Source organism: Stylophora pistillata, chromosome 2, assembly GCF_964205215.1.
Source record: "Stylophora pistillata chromosome 2, jaStyPist1.2, whole genome shotgun sequence".
Classification (NCBI taxonomy): Eukaryota; Metazoa; Cnidaria; class Anthozoa; order Scleractinia; family Pocilloporidae; genus Stylophora; species Stylophora pistillata.
In genome coordinates, this window is record NC_142520.1 from 4,416,813 (window position 1) to 4,437,995 (window position 21,183).

At 37.8% G+C, this 21,183-nt stretch overlaps 1 protein-coding gene and 1 pseudogene across 2 annotated transcripts; one reads left to right on the forward strand and one right to left on the reverse strand.

Annotated features, from left to right (window-relative positions):
* The first annotated feature begins 21 nt into the window (after nucleotides 1–21).
* On the forward strand, nucleotides 22–4,489 carry LOC148736750 (uncharacterized). Its single transcript, XM_088751026.1, has 4 exons — nucleotides 22–396; nucleotides 698–820; nucleotides 2,480–2,614; nucleotides 4,113–4,489. The coding sequence occupies exons 1-4, from the start codon at nucleotides 120–122 to the stop codon at nucleotides 4,472–4,474; spliced, it is 897 nt and encodes a 298-aa protein (XP_088607152.1). The 5' UTR covers nucleotides 22–119; the 3' UTR covers nucleotides 4,475–4,489.
* An 8,429-nt stretch (nucleotides 4,490–12,918) lies between these two features.
* LOC148736751 (adhesion G protein-coupled receptor L4-like) lies at nucleotides 12,919–20,810 on the reverse strand (annotated as a pseudogene). The gene is made up of 16 exons (XR_015997310.1): nucleotides 20,778–20,810; nucleotides 19,629–19,658; nucleotides 18,633–18,997; nucleotides 18,243–18,432; nucleotides 17,594–17,698; nucleotides 16,857–16,944; nucleotides 16,272–16,362; nucleotides 15,732–15,781; nucleotides 15,328–15,457; nucleotides 15,079–15,173; nucleotides 14,763–14,865; nucleotides 14,508–14,658; nucleotides 14,263–14,347; nucleotides 13,986–14,052; nucleotides 13,192–13,274; nucleotides 12,919–13,048 (listed from the first exon to the last, which is right to left on the reverse strand). The product of XR_015997310.1 is annotated as an adhesion G protein-coupled receptor L4-like (transcript).
* Nucleotides 20,811–21,183: the final 373 nt, after the last annotated feature.

Below are 21,183 nucleotides of genomic sequence, written 5' to 3' on the forward strand. Positions count from 1 at the left end.
GTATTGTGCACTTTCATACAGATATATGCCAAACAGGGTGGAGTTATTTCGACGGCTACTGCTACTTCACAAGCCCCGCATGCACACCATGGCTTACCGCTGAGTCTAACTGCTCTGCAATGGGCTCCCAGTTGGTGACTGTGCACAACCAAGAAGAAAATGTTTACGTTCAGCATCGACATAACGGTGGAAGATCTTGGATTGGACTCAATGATCGGAGTGTGGAAGGATCATTTGTTTGGAAAAATAAAGAAATAAGCAAATTTAGATTCCGGGCTCCGCAACAACCAAATGACTGGAACAACCAAGACTGCGTGCACACTCTTGGTGCAAAGCATGGGTACGCTTGGAATGACGTGCCATGCAAAAATTGCTTAAATTTTACGTGCTTTACAGGTAATGAATTTATTGTCTCGCAAGTAGTTATTGTTTTTGAATAACACCCTGAGTAGTTATTGAAACTGAGGTGACCTTGATAAATGGAAACATGCTATTTCTTTTTCAATCCAGACTTTTTTCTTTACTTGATGGGTACTTCTAGTTATTGGACGTCCCTAAAGATCTCAGTCGCCAAGCTTTTTAATTTTTCCTTGCTGTGGTAAGATAATCCCTCCCACCAACAAATACAGATCTTTTCGGCATTTTTTATGATATGGTATAGGCATAGACTTAAATTGTTATACGTTGATTGTGGCAGACTTTGACGAATGCTCTACACACACTGACAACTGCGCAGACAACGCAGATTGTACGAATACCGTGGGGTCGTACACCTGTACCTGTAGAGCTGGGTATTCTGGTGATGGAAGAACATGCAATGGTATGACCAACTTTAAACTCTTGAAAGTAGAGAAAATGTACCATTTAGCCTCTCTTATTTGTTATTGACACGGTTGTACCGTTTCTTGGATGCTTAAAATGTTTTATTTTTGTTATGTTATTCAGTGCTAATTCAATACAAGTATGGATTAACATCCTTAAGTTGGTATTAGATTTACCAATTACCCTTATTCAGACAAGAGATTCTCGAAGAGCTGAAGAGCGAGGTTAGGGGCTTTAACTGTCCTCTTAAATTTACAAAACTCCTGAGGCTATGGCCACCAAACAAGAAAATAATCGTTTATATTCTCTTGCCACCAGATTGATCGCAGTTCCAGTAAATTTTAATTAAAAAGTCTATATACAAAAAGTGGGGTTTTGCATGCGATTTGTACTTTTCGTGCATCGTATTACGCAACGAATCACATGGCTGATATATGACAGCCGTATCATAAAACTTCAACTTCTTCCCCAGTACATTTTTCTTCGGTGCCCGAGTAAACGTTATTCATTAGGTTTAATCGTTAATTGAAATAAATAATTTTCTGACTTATGGAGGATAGCAAGTAATCAAAGAACAATTTTTTTTTTTATAAGATATTTCAAAAGCCACTTTGGCTCGCTTCTCTGACTCTTTTTGTTGTGGAGTTTCAGGGGGGGGGGGGGGGTTCGCTTTGTGGCCTAAGGGGCACCAAAAATTCATCCCTCTGAATGGCATTTTGAAAGTGTTATAAAACTCCATTGGTAAACTGCGCTGCCAAATGAATTTGACCATGGACTCTTTGATAAAACAGTTTTTACTTCAGAAATGTAAATTTGTTCTCAAGTGACTAGACAGAGAGGGGCAAGGGGCTAAAGGTAGGTCACATTTGAGGTCAAAATTACTAACCAAAGTTGCCATTTTTCGGAAAAACCATCACATCCTTCTTGCATAACTTTCATACCAAAATCCTGTATACACTTTAGTGACCCATTTATTAAAATAATTGAGATTAATTTGGCTAATTAAGGTTTGTTAAGTTTTTGGCAAAAACTCTCCATGCCCCTCTAAGGCCAAGCATAATAGAATTTTGAGCATAGTTCATGCTATAAATAGACCAACGTCTTGACATAAAGCCTTTATTTGGTATTTGTTCAGTGAAAATGAAACATTAAAGCCAAATCGATGTCATTATCTAGAAATACCTCGTCTCATAGATTATAATTGCTCTAAGAAAGCCTCTGATTAGCCCTGTAAACACCCAATGGTTTAAGAAAATAAAGGTAATTTTTTCCTATGAAAACCCTGCACAAGTCATAGAGCACAAATGTTGACGTTCTTTTCTAGATATTGCAATATTTTTTAAAGGCGATTGAATTTTCTCTGATCTATGTTTGTTAGACCATATAGCCATACATATTATACTGAAAGCATGCAAAGTCTTCATATTTTATCAGGCCGTTTTTTAATTGAAGATAAGGAGAGGTTTTGAGGTAACAAAATATCAAGTATTCAACGAAATATGGTGTTCGGAAATTGTTATTCCTCAGTTGGTAGTGTTTGCAAATACATGATTCAGAGTTATGCTCGCTTTGATATAGGATTCTGTCATTCCATTCTATTTATTTCTTTTCTTTTCGGTTATTTATTTTAATATGTTGGTGCTTTTAATGTCCGCAGACATTGATGAGTGTACTAGTGGTTCTCACGACTGTCATCAACATGCGTCATGTACCAATACTGTTGGGTCTTACAGCTGCTCTTGTAACAGCCTCTATACAGGAAATGGAAAGACGTGCAGGTATTCTGCCTCAGGTAAAGAGTGTCCTTTGCGAGACGATAAACCAACAACTAGTTCGATTCACGGCCACACCACTTCACTTGAAGTGACCAATAGATGGAAAATGAACGGGAGAGATAGTTTATTACCATAAACGATAGGTGGTAAAAAAAAAAACACAGCAACAACAAGAAGAGAGAGGAAGGAGAAGGAGGGAGGGAGGAAAAGAGGAGGGGAGAGACGGGGGCTGGGAGGGAGAGAGAGGGACGGAGGGAGAGAGAGGGAGGGAGAGAGAGGGAGGGAGTGAGAGAGAGAGAGGGAGAGGGTGAGGGAGGGAGAGAGAGAGACGGAGATAAAGATATTATAGTGGTAATTGAAGAGCAGTAAGTAGTTTAGGGAGCGATGAAACAACTGCTTGGCCGTATTTTTCACAATGAATGATTAAGAAGTAAATAGTAACATAATAATCTAACTAGAGAAAGGTCTAGGCAAAGGACGACGTACCGCTAAGTTTCTCCCGCAATGGAGAAGAAAAATCAAGAGACCCGCCCAGATAAATGTGCTTGCGATTAGCTTGAGACCTACTTTATCCTACATGTCCACAACCTGTAAAGAATGGAGATGTTTCCATCCCTTTCCCTTCCTTTGTTTTTTTTTTGTTTTTTGTCTTTTTTTTTGCAAACAAGAATGCTACACTCCGACTATGGTCAATTTTCCGCTTGGAGACAGTACTCCTTTTTTGTCCTCATGGGACATGGGCTCAACTTGTATTTTTTTGAACTTCTGCATTTGAGAAAATGAGGATAATATATAGACGATTATAGAATAAGGATTGTACTCATACATGTTTTAGAGAGAGTATTTTTTAAAGCTTGTTCAATTCAAATGTTTGACCTGATTGGTATAGCAAATCAAATGACACACCACCGAACAATTCGCAACCGGCAGTTACCTTAAATGCCGACTTAAACTCTCTTACGGAGTAAGGCTAACAAAATTTAGCTATGAGAGGGAGGGAGGGAGAGAGGGAGGGAGGGAGGGAGAGAGGGAGGGAGGGAGAGAGGGAGGGAGGGAGAGATTTTAGATGTTTTAGATGTTTTAGATGTTTTAAAACTTGTTCAATTCAAATGTTTGACCCTACTGGTATAGCAAATCAAATGACACACCACCGAACAATTCGCAACCGGCAATTACCTTAAATGCCGACTTAAACTATCTTGCGGAGTAAGGCTTACAAAACTCAGCTATGTAAGAGATATAAGCACTTAACACTAAATAACTTTGTAGGCTTTAGTTCGTTAATGAAACGATGAAATATCTTACAGCTTGAATTCCTCTATCGTAGAGTTGATCAAGCAATAAAGAAGGGAGATAAATGGGAGGAGAATAGGAATAGTCGTTGTCCAAGAAAATTTTGTCGTTGCCAAAAGACAGAGAGTATCTTTGTTTGAGTTTTGCCATCTTCAATTTGTTGGCCTGAGTGGTAGACTGGCCTTCATATTATTTAACAGATTGCTCTTTGCCATTCCTTAGAATGTCAAAACTTCCAGAGCCTGACAAGTATCACCAGGCGGGTGACCTACAACCATGCCAATTCTAATTGTGACAATCGTTTCTATGGCTGGTATCGCTTTCAAGGTTCAGCAGGAACCAGAATGGCCACTTCGTGTCCGCCTACACACAGATGTGACACGTATGCAACCGGTTGGTTAAATGGTGGACACCCATCAGTGTCTGATGGTCAGGTCAGTAGACTGGCCTGCTTTCACTACAACTCAAACTGCTGCCATTGGTCACACTACATCAAAGTGAGAAACTGTGGCGCTTTCTACGTTTATCACATTACTGGTACACCAAATGGTTATTGTCAGCTTCGTTACTGCAGCACCTCTTAATACTTATCGTGCTCAAACCTCTATATCACTAAAGTAAAAACTACATGTAAGCCTAAGATCACCGAGCTGATAATAAAACGTATCCCGACTTACTCCTGCCTGACTTTACTTCTTCTCAAAAAGGAAATAAATGGTTCTTAGAGATACAGTGGTGTATTTTTTCTTCTCGGTTTGTTATGAAGGGTCGGGGCGGGGGAGGTATGAACAGAGTGATAAAGAAACAAAGTCAATGATAAAGATTTTTGGCTTTTGTTCACACAAGTCATTATCTTTTTATAAAATTAAAATCGAAAACCACACGGCATCGTGAGCTCTTACGGGCAAGGCTTTCCTTTCGGCTAGGGGGAAGAGGGTGGAGTCTTCAATACATTTAACAGGAAAACAACATTTGCACATGGAGTTGAGATCGGTGCGCCGCAGAAAGAGATATTATATGAGTTGGACAGAGATATTTTTTCTATGGGTAAATTTGACATGTGAGTCAACATATTTCACATGCACACATGGAAAGCGGCTATGATATCAAATGTTGCTGGAGTAAATAGGATTAGAGCCTTAGTGACTGTTCCGACGTTTCTTTGACACCTTATACGTGACTTTTTTATACATCACGAAACATCGTATATTTAGTGCATGGAGCTGGTGCTTTTCTGGCCAAAGGGAGAGAAAAGCTCACTGTTTAAGAGGGGGAAGGGGGAATAGGAGAGGAGTTCTTTTGCTGATTATTTCCCATTAACAATTAGCCCTTTATGATTGGTTTCTTGTCCAATCTTTACTCAGAAGTCTGGGGATAAGTGCATCATAACTTGATTATTATCTTCGGTGAAAATATCATACTTCCCTTTTTTTCTGAGAACCGCTTCAAATTAGCGCTGGTGTTGCCTTGGATGCTATTTAACATTAAACGCAAAGAACGTAAAGACAGCAGAGTGACAATAACTCTCAAAAAAGAAACAACAACTTTGAGTTTAAATTTACAAGACATGTTTCGACATTCTCATGTCATCTTCAGTTGCAAATGAGCATTTAACTGTTGTACATTTGAATTTAAATTAGGGTACGTTACAAACTACGTGTCAGTGCTTACGTTACATTTGAATGTTAAAAACGCCAAAGATGTAAATAGCGCGCGCTTGACTAGATCAAAAAATAAATAGATAAATAAAAAAAAAATTAATAAATGTAATGATAATAAAAATAAATTAAAAGACCAAGGAACAACATCAATAAAAGGAAAGAGACAACTCTAGATGTTTCAATTGCTGATTAAGGATAGGTTTTTCCCACTTAATATGCAATGCCTCTTTGATCTTAACTTGGTATTTTGAAGGGGCAGAATCTAAGATCGTGAAACATTCAGTATCACAAGAGTCAAGACAGGCCCTTGATGACTGCAGGTGCTTGTAAATATGCCAAGTTTTGTCCGACAAGAGGTGCTCACGAACTCGTGTACAAATGTGGCGAGTGGTCTCACCAATATAACTGACATTACAGCCAGCACATGAAAATTTATATATGACACGCGAACGTAGACCCAACGGTACTGAATCTTTCACACTGAACATGTTTCTGAGTTTAAACAGGATGAAAACTCTTAGAGTCGGTGAAGGGAAATTTCTCCATCGCCACATTCTGGGAACCATAACACATGTGAAAAAGAGGCAAGCAAAGGAATGAAAAAAGAAAAAAATATTTATATATACATGTATTTTCTTTTCAAATATTTATTCTATTTAAGTATGATTACTTGGGGTGTAAAGGATCAGGGTTTCCCTCGTATACAGGATTTTTTTTCATTGAAATTAGCCTGTATCCGTAATTGGATCCTCGTTTGTGATCCTCTAAGTTGACGTCGGTCGTGTATCTTTAATAGATCCTTAGTCGGGTTTCATATGGGGTTATGGGCTTCCCCTGCCCGGTCACCTTGAAAAGTTAAATTTCCCGGGAGACCACGTCTCCGATCACGTAAATCACATCTTTGATTGCCGTGTTGCCAGCATGGTTGTCCCGATAGTGTAGTGGTCATCACACCTGACTAGTAACAGGAGGGACGTGGGTTCAAATCCCGCTCAGGGCAAATTTTCTTTTCAAACATTTATTCTATATATATACAGTAGCAAATGGACTACTCAAGTTACGCACATATGGATTTTAATACAGCCCGTTTCGTAGACCAACAAAAGTTGATCCACTCATCAGTTAAACTCCATACACACTCAGAAATTCCTAATCATCTGCCACCCAGACCTATCAACACTCAACAAGCGTAACGAGCTGTCTCTTCCTGCCGACACAGAAACAATTAACTCATTCAACAACAGCTGACTTGACACTTTTCACACTGCATAAACCATGTTAATTAGCGATTAGTGTAACACATAAGCGATGGTATCGCATTATTCTGCCATTAAAATCCCCTGATGAGTGGAATACAAAGCCTCATTTAGTTGGAACCAATCGATACTCGCTTGTCTTGAAAGGTCATCCACAGCTTCTTGGAGTTTGCTCTCACTGCCCTTAGTAACTATTTCGGAACAAGATGTGTTGTCCACATATTTCCACAAGTCAGCTGCTATATAATCAGGTATATAATGGAATATCATACGATCGAAAAAACTGTCGCAATCTCGATCACAATCACGATTGTGAGGCCCCTAGTGTTCTCTTGCCATATCCTAAATTGACACCATTTGAATAAGAAAAAATTGTCACAACTGAAACAAAATAGTGATATTTTATTTGTCTCACTAAGGTTTTCCTAAAGGACACTTTCTCGTAAAGTTGTAAAGAGTGGCCCATATTTTTATGGACAAAGATTGAAACTCTGATGATCTGTTTTTCTCTTATTTTCTCTTGCTAAAAATGTTACGTAAGAACGCAAAAACTGTTCAAAGTTTCAGTCGCCGTCTAGGGTAGTTTTCCAAGCATGTGCTAATGGCATAGAACATTCGTTTTAAAGGTTATTTGTGTGTCGGGAAAGAGCTTACAACTTATGATAGACATCTGATATCAGCAGAGATAAACTCTCACTTCTGACCTTAAAACGGAAGGATATCATTTAGCGGTGAATCCACTAACTACTCTTTCACTCCCTAAACATTTTGTTAAGTTTACCTGGGTTAAGTTGAAAAGCGTGAAAATGTTGACGAACGCTATGTACGAGGGCGACAGAAAACCAAATATTCACGTGATCCCCAAAGGAATCATCACCACGCATGCCCTGACACCAAGCCGATCATAAAATCATGGAAAATCAAGATAGTTTGCTTTTCTTTTGTTCTAAGTCGGCATTATTCGCACAAGGAAGCAAAGCAGGAGGCGAAAGAGCTAAATATATCTCCCTCAGGTGCCGCTAATAATAATTGAAATTCATATAGCGCAAATTCCATATACATGATCAAATGCGCTTTACAAGAAAATAAAGAAAATGTAGGATTAAAAAAATATATATATATATATGTAAAATTACAATTTTCCTTTATGAGATAAGAAAATAAAAAACACTAACCAAGTGAGATAGAATATTAAAAAGCACTACGCCATTGAGATGGAAGATTAAAAGCCCAGGTAAAAAGGTAGGTCTTAAGATTACGTTTAAAACTAGAGAAGGAGTGAAGGCCAGTGACGTTACTTGGTAAGTCATTCCAGAGACGTGCTGCAGCATAGGAGAATGCCCTCGCTCCCAATGTGGGTAACATCTTACCACTTGGGACCTTGAGCAGAAGTTTTTGATTAAACCTTAGCTCATAGTTAGTGGGAATTTTAAAGCTAATAAGCTTACAAATATAGCCGGGTGCCATACCGTGCATTGCTTTAAAACACAATAAAAGAATCTTAAATTCTAGACGGTACCTAATTGGTAACCAGTGAGCTGGCATAACAGTGGTGTAATAGCTAAACTTAGGTTGTTTAAAGATTAGCCTAGCGGCTGCATTTTGAACCCTTTATAACTTGTCAATTTGTAATTGAGGTGTACCATAAAGCAAGCTGTTACAGTAATCCAATCTGCTGGTAATAAAAGCGTGGATCAAAGTCTTTGTAGAGTTTGGCGATAAGTACTTCCTAGTTCGCCAGATACTATGAATATAATAAAATAATACATTGCAAACATTGTTTATATGAACATTCATAGATAGTTTGTCGTGAAGAAAAGTACCAAGGTTTTTGACAACAGACGATCTTTCAACCTGGGAACTTCCAACAGTAATCAAAGAGATGTTAATTTTTGACAGTTGTTGCCGGGTCCCCAGAATAATAAACTCCATTTTTTCATCGTTGAGGAGTTTATTATGATCCATCCATAGGCGGATATCATCTATGCAATTTTGCATCATGATAATAGCGTCTTGATGGCTCGTCACTTTATCGGGCTTAAAAGAAAGGTTTAGTTGTGAATCATCTGCATAACAGTTAGCTTCCGTGAGATGTCGTTGGACAATTTTAAAATACGTCGAAGAATAAATTACGTACAATAAAGGACCAAGACAGGAACCTTGCGGAACGCCCCAGTCCAGATCGAAACTATCAGATAAGGTACCACAGATGGAAATGCGTTGTCGACGTGCCGTCAGATAAGAAGAGAACCATTCAAGTGGTGTACCAGTAATTCCAAACGAAAATTGAAGCCTACGTACAAGTACATTGTAATCAACCGTGTCGAAAGCGGCACTTAAGTCTAATAACACGAGAAGGACTGTTTGCTGAGAATTCATGTCAAGTAGAATACCGTTTGTCACTTTTAGAAGAGCTGTTTCTGTGCTGTGGTTCCTCCACTAGGCAGATTGTAGAGACGGATCAAGATCGTTCCTCTTCATATGATTATCAACTTGTAGAAACACAGCTCGTTCGGTTACTTTTGAGATGAACGAAAGATTACTCACGGGCCGGTAATTCTTATAAAAAAGATGAAGATTAGCTTTTTTCAAAATTGGCAGAGCAAGAGCTTCTTTCCATACTGGAGGAAAATAACCGCTTTGAAGTGAAAGATTGATTATTTTAGTTATTATAACTGGTAAAAGAACATCGATAGACTTAACAAGTAAAGGTGTCGGAATTGGATCGAGAGCTCATCACTTCCTGGCCATTCCCATGATGATGTTGTAAACCTCGCTTTGTGTGAGAGGTTCAAAACATCTAAATGACGACGAAGATAAATGTGAGTTCTCTGATGGCTGAAATACCAAAGTGATTTTTTCACTGTTTTGGTCTTTCGCTTGCTTCATGGTTGTCATTTCATTGATAACTCACCCCGGTAGAAATGCGTTCAACTGGAAAAAAAAATTATAATCTGATTAAAAAAAAAAATGATATGGAGTTAAAGCAAAGTATGCACTTGAGCTAGGTGGTTCGAGCAGAAAAAGTAAAATGACACTAAAAGTTAAATCCTTCCCCCTTCTTGTCATTCCATCAAGTTTCTCTGACAATTAATCTGTACAGATTTCTACACCTTAGTGAAGAGGGATAGAAGCACTGTGAACGCAAAATGTCTCACTTTACAACACAAAACAATGCACCGATAAAGTCTGGAACAAGACCTTCCCGGCCTGAAGTCCAGCGAAAGAAATCTTAAGAGCCACTGACCATAAGTATTGAGAATCCGCCGACAGTTGCAGAGTTTCGTAATTCATTTAGTTTTTTCTAAAGGACCCTTTTAATGAACCTTTTTCGAAAATTATAACAAAAAGTTCTATAAGGTTTTTTTTTTTTTTTTTGTCCTAGATATCGAATAGTTCAAAATACGCCTAGATAGACTTTGTCCGCCCACCGTAAAGCAATGAAAGATTAATCGACTTCGGCAGTTTCGTAGGCTACAACGGGATGCGATCCCACTTTTAAACTTTATCTGCTGGAAGATGGTCCTTTTCTCTCTTGGAAAATATAAATTTCTGGTTGTTACGTTTAAGTCTGAATAGGGACCCGTTGAGATAGAGTACATCCCGTCTTTTTCGCAGAGGTAAAATAAGGGTCAACTTCAGTGGCCCATGCAGAGGTCTGCCATATATAATTTCCAGATCATTAACATACACCACCTGAAGATTTATTTTTACATTTGAACTCCTTCGCTGAATAGCTCTCACGACCCATTTAAAGACCTTTAAAAATATCTGGTATGATATCTTTACAAATCAAAACATATATCATCTTAAAGGTTCATCTTTTTAGTTTAATTTCTCAAAGTTTCTTTCTTGGCCCGCCATAGGCAATGCGTCCAGCTTCAAAAGAGTTCGGGGCTAGATGAAAAAAAAAAATGTGATGCGATCCGTTGAACGACTGTCACGCAAGAGGTCATATATTTGGTACATTCCTGGCCAAGCTACGTTACTGCGGCGCATTTAATTTTATGTAGTAAAATCAGGAATCGAAATCACTTTGTCGCAGTTCAAAATTAGTAGACATTAGAAACAAATTATTTATCGATGCCTGAATATAATTACATACACCTTAAAATTAAATTCTGATAGACTATTAGATGTTTTCATTAGACAGGGAGGAGTGAGAGGAAGCCTAACCTCTTCGTACAAATTTCTTTTTCTTTTCTAGAAATGGAGATATAATCAAAGTGCCTCATGGTTTCTTATGAAGGAATAACGACGATAAGTAGATAAATAAAATAATGAATAGACTAAATGAAACATCTGAGGAAGATTTTCTTTCACGGTGATGAAGTTCTAACCATTTCTAATGGATACTCATTGGTGAGCAGGTTTAAGTTTGAAAACAAAAAATGTTTTTTCCTTCTGAGAAACCCTAGGTAGGTCCCTTACTCTCAGGAATTGTCTCTTGGATGTGGTTTTGGATTTCTAGACCATCTGACCTTGGTTATATCCGGTACTCATTCTCGACAAAAAGGATACTTCTCATGATGATTACTTGAACTGTTATATTATTATAATTTGGATCAAATGCAAAGCTATCCGAGCCTCAGCTTCAGAAGGTTATAATAATAATAATAATAATAATAATAATAATAATTATAATAATAATAATAATTAAATATTTATATTGCGCAAATGAACATGTGGATATGATCAAATGCGCATCACAACACTTTTCGGGGGACTTTGGCCAGACTGCATCAGCAGTTTACAAACAATCGAAGGAAACGTGTTTGAAGATGCCCCCTCACCCCAGTTCCCAGTAAACAGGCCAGACCACATTACAGTAATCTCGTGAGTGGGTTGTTATCCAGCTCTTCTGAGTCGTTCCAAACTTTCTACACGAACTTAATTTAAGATATACACAGATCTAGACTGTGGAAAAAGACTACGATGCCGATTCAGATCTCAGGGACTTCAACACCACTTTCATTGTTATTGCGAGGCTGGACAGGAATATTTCTCGGAAAAACGATATTCCCATCAGTTTCATTCACTTGCGAGGCTCGCTTAATGCTCGTTCCTTCATCTATAGTTGGGGTGACGCCAGTGATCCTTGTTTTAAAGCGAGATCTAATCTGCAAAGATAAGGTGAAATCAAAACGATGACAAGAGTTTTAAAACTGATCGTGCTTTGAATTGGATCGATATAACCATGGAATTAAATTTCTCACTTCAAAGTCGAAGCCTAGCTAGAAAGAAATCTGACCAATGGTACAAAGAGAGCTAAGAACAACATTGAATAACATACCTCTGAGTTTCTTACGCAGTGAAGGAGAAATATTAAGAAGCCCTGTTAAATCATAAAGTGGGATATCAACTTAACGCCTGCAGTATAACTTTTTTTATCGCCTGTGTGTAGACTCATAAAGCTTTCATCTACGCCCTCCACCCTCAGTTCCCTGAATATGCAATTTCATGGTCAGAAAAATGTCCAAATTACTGGTATTAATCACAAGTTCTCTATTTTTACAAGTTGCTTTACACTAAGTTTAGCACATGGTAATCTACTAGGCACGACAATATGCGTGACAGTGACACTACTTATATTATAAGATCGATAATATAAGATAAATTTTATGAGATGAAGAAAATCATCATCATTGCAGATTCAAGATCGTGAGATTGGTTTTATGATTTTATTTGTTATTTTTAATTCCGGAAAATTAAATTTTACTTTTTCTTATAATTGTAAAGAGTGATCGGTATTTTTATTTGACAACATTAGAATCCTGATTGTCTGTTTTTTATTTATTTTTTTTTTTCTCGTTAACGTTATTTACTTAAGAACGCTATAACTGTTGAAAGCTTAATAGCCGTAGGGGGTCTATTTTCAAGCATGTAGTAATGGGATAGAACGTTCGCTTAAAAAGGCAGTCGAGTATCAGAGAGAGCTGAGAATTCATAATAAACAGTGGTGAACTTGTGCTCTCACAAGAGTAGGGTGTATCTCATATGAGTAAAGATAAACTCTGATTACTGACTTCAACTTTGGTGAGATTTATCAAAACAGAAGTAACCCAGTTAGCTAACTCATATTGGACGGAATTCATTTTATAAAATTTGTGTTTAGTTTACCTGAGTGGAGTTGAGAAGTGTGAAAATGTAGGCGAACGCTTTGTGCAAGTACAACAGAAGACCAAACAGCCACGTGATCCCCAGCAAAGGAATCATCACCATGCATGCCCTGACACCAAGCCTACAAAATCATGGAAAGAATAAAGAAGAAGAAGATAGGTTGCTTTCATTTTTGTAAGTAGGTATTACTTGTAAAAGGAAGCAAAGAAAAAGGCGAATGGCTCACCGTGATTTATATTCTACTGGCGCCGCTAACATGCTCACCTTATTTGTTCACTGTGTTTGTCTTTCGCCTGATGCATGATTGTCATTTCCTTCATAACTCGCCCCAGTAGCATTGCGTTTAACTGAAACAAAAAAGAATATGCACTCATCAAACTAAATCAAAAACAACATGATTTCGAGGTAGAGCTAAGTTTGCACTTAAGGTAAAGGACGTAAAAAGTTTGACGCTTCCCCCCTCCTTATCATTCCACTAAATTTCTCAGGTTTACCTGAAAATGCGTTCGTACACATTTATGTACCTGGGTGGAGAGGAAGAAAAGCACTGTACACACAATATGTCTCGCCTCACAACACAAGACAATCAACCGATAAAGTTTCAAACCAGAGGCCCATTTCTCGAAAGTCCCGGTGACTTAACCGGCCCGTAAAGCTGTTCTGTTTTCATTCAAGATGTCCATTTAAAATTTTTTGATAATGATACAAAAAAACTATTAGCTAAAGAAACAAAAAGGACTGGTTTGAGTGTCCGAACCTGCTTTTTTATCCTTTAAATTTTGATTTAAAAACATTGCTTCGGGTCCGTTAAGTTACTGCGACTTTCGAGAAACAGGCCCGTGGACTTCTTAACCTGCCGTCCAGCGTGATAACCGTTTAATGCGTCCTCTAACAATGGGTTCTCCCAAAGGAAAACATACACTTTACATTTCGCGGAATACTATCGAACATAGTGAATGAAGTTAGAGGTAAGTGGTAAGAAAGAGAACATCGTCGCGATTCTGACGATAACTGAAGGCAAAACGTGAAAGCGAATAAACCTTAAGAATTTAACTTACCAACTCAATCAGCACAACGAAAACAACAAATATCCATATCATCCCGTTATCAGATGAAATCCAGCAGCTGAAGTAAATTAGGTATCGGAAACTTTGATAAATTATCAATTAATGATTTATTATTGTGTACATGCACGTACAGTATCCTCTATGCCCGGTTTGCTTGCAAGTAAAAATCACAAGAGTAATAACAAAATAAAACAAACAAACGAAAAGGCAGAAAACGACGATTCGTGACAGACTCATGGATCAGGAGAAAAAAGTCCTCACTGCTTACAATTTTTCACTGACATAGCTTGTAACCCCCTGTTCGCTTCCTGCTGCAATGCCCAGCGATAGGGAGACGACGAGGGCAGGTAGACCTGTGTATTTTTAAACTCGAAGTGATTACAATGTCAAACTACAAGGCTGTGGTGATGATGGTAGCGATGAAGGTGATGACAATGGTGCAGGTAACTATTCATGTTTTGCTTTTCAAACAATTATCAATGAGAGTATGACAAGTTTTGAATGCATTTTTACCCCATGAAAATCCATGTGACACCTTCATTTTGTCGTCGATGTTGTAAACTTTTACAACAAATAGGTAAAGATAAATTCCTTCGACAAGCATCCAGCAGAAAGCGGCCATCAGGAGATACTGTACTAAAGCTGCTATTGTAACACAGGCAGACTGCACAGGATAGAAAAAGTGGCATGGACTGAATAAGTTAAGAGCAGGTTACTGTCATAAGGATGAACACAAAAAGACTCCACGTTTTTGATGTAATATCTCACCTTGTTCTCAACAGCGCCAATTCCGGTTAGAAAGACAATTTGCCCTGCACCAAGTGAGGTGACTAGACTCACTCGGATCTGAGATAAAGGTCCCCTCATGTCTCTAATCAAAATTAAAGAAATGATTTGTAAGAGAACTCCTCCATATCAGTTCTATCATCATTTTATACAAAGCCATGTTATATACTTTGGGAAACAAAAGATAATTCGACTTGGGTCATATCACTTTGTGCGTCTAAGGTCATAATAGTTCTTGTTCGGTCTAAAACATCGGTTGGCTTCGAAATGCTTGTGTGGAATTATGTCATATACTTACGTAAGAAGAGCATAACTGATAATTGTTAAAGTGCATCCAACTAAAGACATAGACAAGCCCACGTATGTAAGAATTTTCAGCACCTTTTCGTCAGTCTTGAAAATGAATACAAAAAACAGAGATTCAAAAATCATTACAGAGAAAGGTTACGTACCATACACCCGGTTTAACACCGACGGATGAAAAAGCGCCACGCCGATACATGGTGCCTTTTGAAATCAATGTATGTATATTTCGCAATATCCCTACCTTAGTTAAACTGTTACCGCTCGTTCCACTATCAAACTGCATAAGAACTGCGAAGTGATTTAGATGATTGCAGCTGCACTCGGTGTAAGTTTCGTTCCTAGATTTTAGGAGACACCCTTGCCCTGACCATCTAGATATAGAGGGCATGCAGAAAGCATTTAGAAAAACAGTCGTAAAATTTCCCTTCCCCCTCCCCCACTAAAAAAAAAAATTAATAAACGAAACAACTGACAGTTCTATCGACCACGTCTTATACGGAGGTCTGAGAAAGAGGAAAAGGAGTAAGAAGTGAGCACACTATATGATGTGCCACTCACAAAAGCCTCACCTGTATGAAAGAAGAGTCCTCAAGACATTTGATAATTGGAGTGAACGATGTCATTAGTTAATTCAAAGTTCTTTACCTGTTCTCGAAAGTATTCCAAAACATGCAGCTTCTGTCCAAAGTTGCAGGCTGAAACCGTGAAATTACCATTAGTGTTAAGTAATTCTGCGTCTTGCGGGCCAATAAGGAGGTAGGAGTGCTCCCGCCGCATTTTTTCAGACCCCTCCTCCATTTGTGATACATCTGAAGAGTTGCTTCCCAATATTTCTAGTCTAGTTTGCCTCTCTTTGAGAGGCGCCCTAAAAAGAACTAAGGTCTTGAAGTCATGAAAAAACTAACACTAACAATTTAAGGTAAAATAAAGTCCACCATAACAGCAAGAACAGAAACGACAAATAAAGTCAACAAAAATCAAGACTAAAAAGAGGAAACAATTGGATATATATAAATAGAAACAACCAAAAATGCAGACAGAAACACGGATGGTACAGGAGAGATGCGTTAAGAGAGAGTAATTGGCAAAGTTTGCTCATATTATCCAGATATACTAAAACTGTTTAAACTCTTTTAAATAGTTACAAACATGGCTGCAACTGTCTCTTGATTAAATACAGCTTACCTTTAGGTTTTTAAATCTCAACGTGATATTCTTCCTGAGTTTGGTGTTCCTTGGCCATATCGTTGCAGACAAGATAAATGTGTTGATGTTCCTAACCATGATTCCCAATAATTTTGCAAAATGCTTAGATAAAAAAAAAAAGCTATTGTGTGCACTTATTTCATCACAACTCTTGAAAACTCCGTCGAAATTTCTGTATGGACCAAAGTCGACAAAGCGAAATTTCTTTATGATCCAAAGACGACTAAGCAGAAATCCTTAATTCCTAGTCTACCTTTTTAAATATGCATTCAATTATTTTTCTATGTATATCATTCAGATGTCAAAAGTCCCTCGAAAGACCAAAAAATAAACAGAAAAACAAGACAAATAAAAGTAGACGAAAAAAAAAAAGATAAATGTTCTTAAAGACAAAAAGAAAATTGATAAAAACTTGTTAAAAGAAAATCAAAACAAAAGCGGAACAGAAATTCAATCTGGGATCGAGCACATTGCTCTAAACTTGCCTCGTGTAGCTTATCTACACACCAAAAGAGAGCTAAAAAAGCATGAAGATACTATATATAGAACTAGGTTTTAGCAAACCTTCGCTCGTTGAAAGAGGCAGAGTTGGCTTGGTTCGGTTGGAATATTTCATGGAGATCTTTGTAAATGACCGCAAGTGCCGCTGATCCTAAGACGTAATATTGGAGGCAATTTTAAGACTACTAATCTAATAATAAAAAGAAGGACAAGCAATCACGACTTTAAGACCTTACAAGCCAAGTGGCTAATTCAAATGGTATGCCTTACGTTTGAATAGGATTAAAATATATCGATCTACGGACAAATAAACAAATAAATATAAGCAAACAACCAGATTAAAATCTCAGTCATTCAGTTTCAATTTTCCTTCGTACATGAAACCCAGCCTCCTTCTGACCATAGCCCTGATAATCAAAATATAACAAAATCTTCGTGCCTGGCTGGTTATCACTAGCCTGATCTAAGCACTTATAGGACAGTGTACGCTTCAAGCTTGTAATTGGGCAATGTAAAAGGAAGGTTAAAGGAATACTATGAAAGTAGACAGGACGTGTTATGTGCGCTCGCTGTTGCCGTGGTTTTCGCCGAGTTCAATGTTGTTGTTGTTGTTGCTATTTCTGTTTGTTTGTTTGTTTGTTTTTCTTCTGAAAACATATTACTTGTGTTTAGTTTCTTTTCTTAAATTTGTCATAGATTTTATTAATTGGCAACAGGACTTCGTGCCGTCTAGTTCTTTGTTTGATTAAAGCCCGAGTTGGACTACTTTTAAAAGAATGAAAAATATATAACTCTCCAACCGTTATCCAAGCCTGCAGTGGGAAGGCTGAGAGAGTTTTCTCCTTTATCATCCCCAAGTTGGACATCACTCTCATTTTCGTTAAAAATCTTCCTGACCAAAATATCTGATTAGAAAAAAAAAAAAGTATTTTAAGTGCAGGCCAAAATAAATAAGGATGCTTTCGTATTAGTCACAAGTTACCGTTTACAAAATATTTAGGCCTAGAAGGTCTGCAACCATTACTTAGAAGAAGTCAATGCAAGCACTTTGAAATGATCACCAGTGAAAGGAGTGTTCTCAATTTGAACTTCGGATAAAGTGTAGGTGATCATTTTTTAATCATAAAATATGTATTACCGCGACGGATTCGAAAGTTTTTTTTTTTCTTTAACACACTCTGTTGCGAAATTGTATGGTATTGAAAGACTCCTTGGATACAATCGGTGCGCGATAGGAAATCGCTGGTATGAACAGCCTTAATGGGGGTTTTATACATGTCGCCAACAGGACTCGATGAAGGGTTGATGCAGACAAAGCTTTCAAACAAAGTCAATAGTTTACAGCAAGTGTTGCCCTAGCAGATTTTTCTCAAAAATGCCATGAAAAATGCATGAAATCGATATCAGAAATCAAGAAAACCCCCAAATCAGCTTTTAACATTTACTCACCTGCATGTTCACTACTGATACAAATCTCAGGTGTGGTTTGATTAAGATGGTGTTGTGAATAATTCCCGATGAACTCCTCTAAATCAGTAACGGAGAGAAGAGCACGCTCCGTCTTTTCTTGATTTATTTTAATTCCAGGAGGGCTTATCACTTCTTTTAGGATGGTGTCGACAAGTGTCTTGCTTGGAAACTGAGAAGGTTAAAAATAAAAAAAAAGTTTCGAGTAGGAATAAGACGGTGGTTAACGTATGTCATCTAGTAGCCTTACTCGTGAAGGAATAAATAAATGAATGGAATACAAAATCTATGCAAAAGCTCTGTAAAGAGTGAAAGGAACAATAAGAAAAATTGGGCGCTAAAAAATGTCACACAAGAATTAAATGCACGTACTTCGATTGCTGATGTTAGCCTAATGGAAAGAAAATGCGGTTCCTTTGCCCAGCATTGTTTCACTGTAATACTTCCCATATACGACGAGTCTGTTCTATTTGTCATGATGATAGAGAGGTGTCTGCGAGGCATACTGCATCTCCACATTTTCTCACAGCGCGAAGTCCAACTGGCCGACTATCCGAAACAAGACGCCAACTGCTTACACCAAGATTTACAACATTCCTTGTCAATAGGTGGTTCTGTTTCATTGAAACATATCAGCTTATGCCAGTTCTGACGCCATTTGCCAGTCTTCTGCAGGCACTCCGTACCGTTAAGTGCTGAGTGACTGAGATTTTTGTTATGGATGGAGCAATGACTACCTGCGTTAGAAAAGTGAACATTTAGTGGAAGCATTTGAAAATGTCAACGATGTTCCTCGTTTGCACACATACTGTATTTTATTTCTTTTACAAAATAATTTTTTTTGTAGATCATATTTATTTCCACTCACGTCCTGTTCCATGGACTTTCAGAAAAAAAATTATAATCGGTAGAGAACCCCAAGAAGTTTTTGATTTCTTTTGTCTTTCTGTTTTTATCGCTTTTCACTCATTATCAGTATTATTGGTCTGTAGAGAAAATTACAGAGTTATTCGATGTTTAGACCCTCAGTTTTTTCTGACTTCACTTATCTTTTCTTATTAGTTTTTTAATGAACTTTTTTTTTGGGATGGTGACCCGCTTTAAGATTGAAGTGACAGTGTAAAGTTTACAGGCCAACACCTTTCCCTGTTTTTTCGTTTTTTTTTTTTTTTTTGTCTTTTCTTACATCTTTTGAAGGGACATTTACCAGCAATAAAAAATCAGTGATTTTCCCGAGTAGTTCGCTTCTTAAGATTTATTTAGCGATAGATGATACATTCAGTGTCAAGCCTTGACGGTAGAGGTGATCAGACAATGTCGATCTCTTAAAATGTCCTATTCCCTTTTTCCTACAAAAAAATTACAAACCTTGTGCTGAAATTAGCATGATCTTAGTCGCTGTGGGAGAGATGAAACCAGACAAAATGTAAATCACCAGTCATAAATAATAACTCCCTAATTCATAACCATGACGAGGCAAGGGGGGTGGAGTGGGGGGAGGAAGGGGGATTTGGCAAAAGAATAAATTGCGAGGCAAGCACTACGATAATAAGATACCCATGGAAATGTGGTCTTAAAACGAACAAATGTTAGAGAGTTTATTTTTCCGATTACGTCATCTCTAGTGGAACATCTGTAAAGTTTTTCATTAATCCCTATTTATGAAAAAAACCTGCCGTCGCAAATTAAAAAAAAGTAAACCATCATATCTTTTTTTCACCACTAATAAAGGGAAACGTGTCAGTGGAAAATTTGACAAAAGAAATACCGTCCGTGTCAGAAATGCACCTTCACGGCGACAGTAAATAGACTGAAGTGTGTCGCCGCTATGAGTTTGTTAAGGAGAAAGAAAATTAATTGCAACCATTAAAGCGGAGTTCTAGCGATTCATAACATAGTAACCGATATATTTGAAATACTTAAGACCATTTTTTTTTTTGTTTTCTGAGCTAACTATTCCTTGAAAAGGTTTTTGTCACGGGAGAGCGCTTGTGTCGACAGAGGGGTCTAGAAAATACATCTGTTTGAAAAGAGATCGCCGTTACGTTTTGTCCTCACTCGGGCGAAGGACTACGTTTATTGTATAGAGGAAAATTAGGATAACATGGTAGAGATCAATGACAACATATAAAAGAGACTAAACACAGAGCGAATCATACACAAATCGCCGAGAAATTTTAGAAAAGGGAGCAGATTAATTTGTTGTGTTCCGGTATAGGTAAATTTTTCTACCTACATGTAATATACATCTTGTTTGTAACTCGCTTTTACTCATAGTTAAGAGATGACAAAAGGGAACATCCAAAATAGAAAAAAAAGCTCCCGTCTTTCCAATTGTTTTTATTTCTTCCTATTTCTTTTTCCTCACCAGATTTTCACGTCTATTAAGTGCGTCAATACAAGCATCAAGAAATTGTGAAAGCATTCTGTAATAATACCAGAGAGAAAACGTAACAGGAAGTTACTAAAACTGCCTCTAGCTACGCTGCACCGAATTGGTTTGATACAAGTACTTACCAAGAACGATCAATAGTCCAAGCAATGGCATTTTTTTGAGAAGCTCCGTCCAGGCGAAAGGATTTTCCCTTATATCTAGGGATCCAAGATAATCCGGCGATGACAATATCGACAACCGCAAATTTGCCCTAGCGAATTAATATCTCTTACTCAGACTGCTTCACTCGGGGCCCTACATAGCTGAGATGTATTACAATCGAGAGAGGGTAAAATAAAGAAGGGCCAGTCTCACTGAGCGCGGAGTGAGACGCTAAACGGTTAGATTCAATGCTTTGTTTTCACTTTATGGCTTGATAACTTAGCTTTTAAGCTCATAGATCCATTATAACTTCTCTGACGACACATTGACATTACTACGGGCCTGAACAGGTGGATGATGGATAGAATAATTTCGGTCCATATCAGA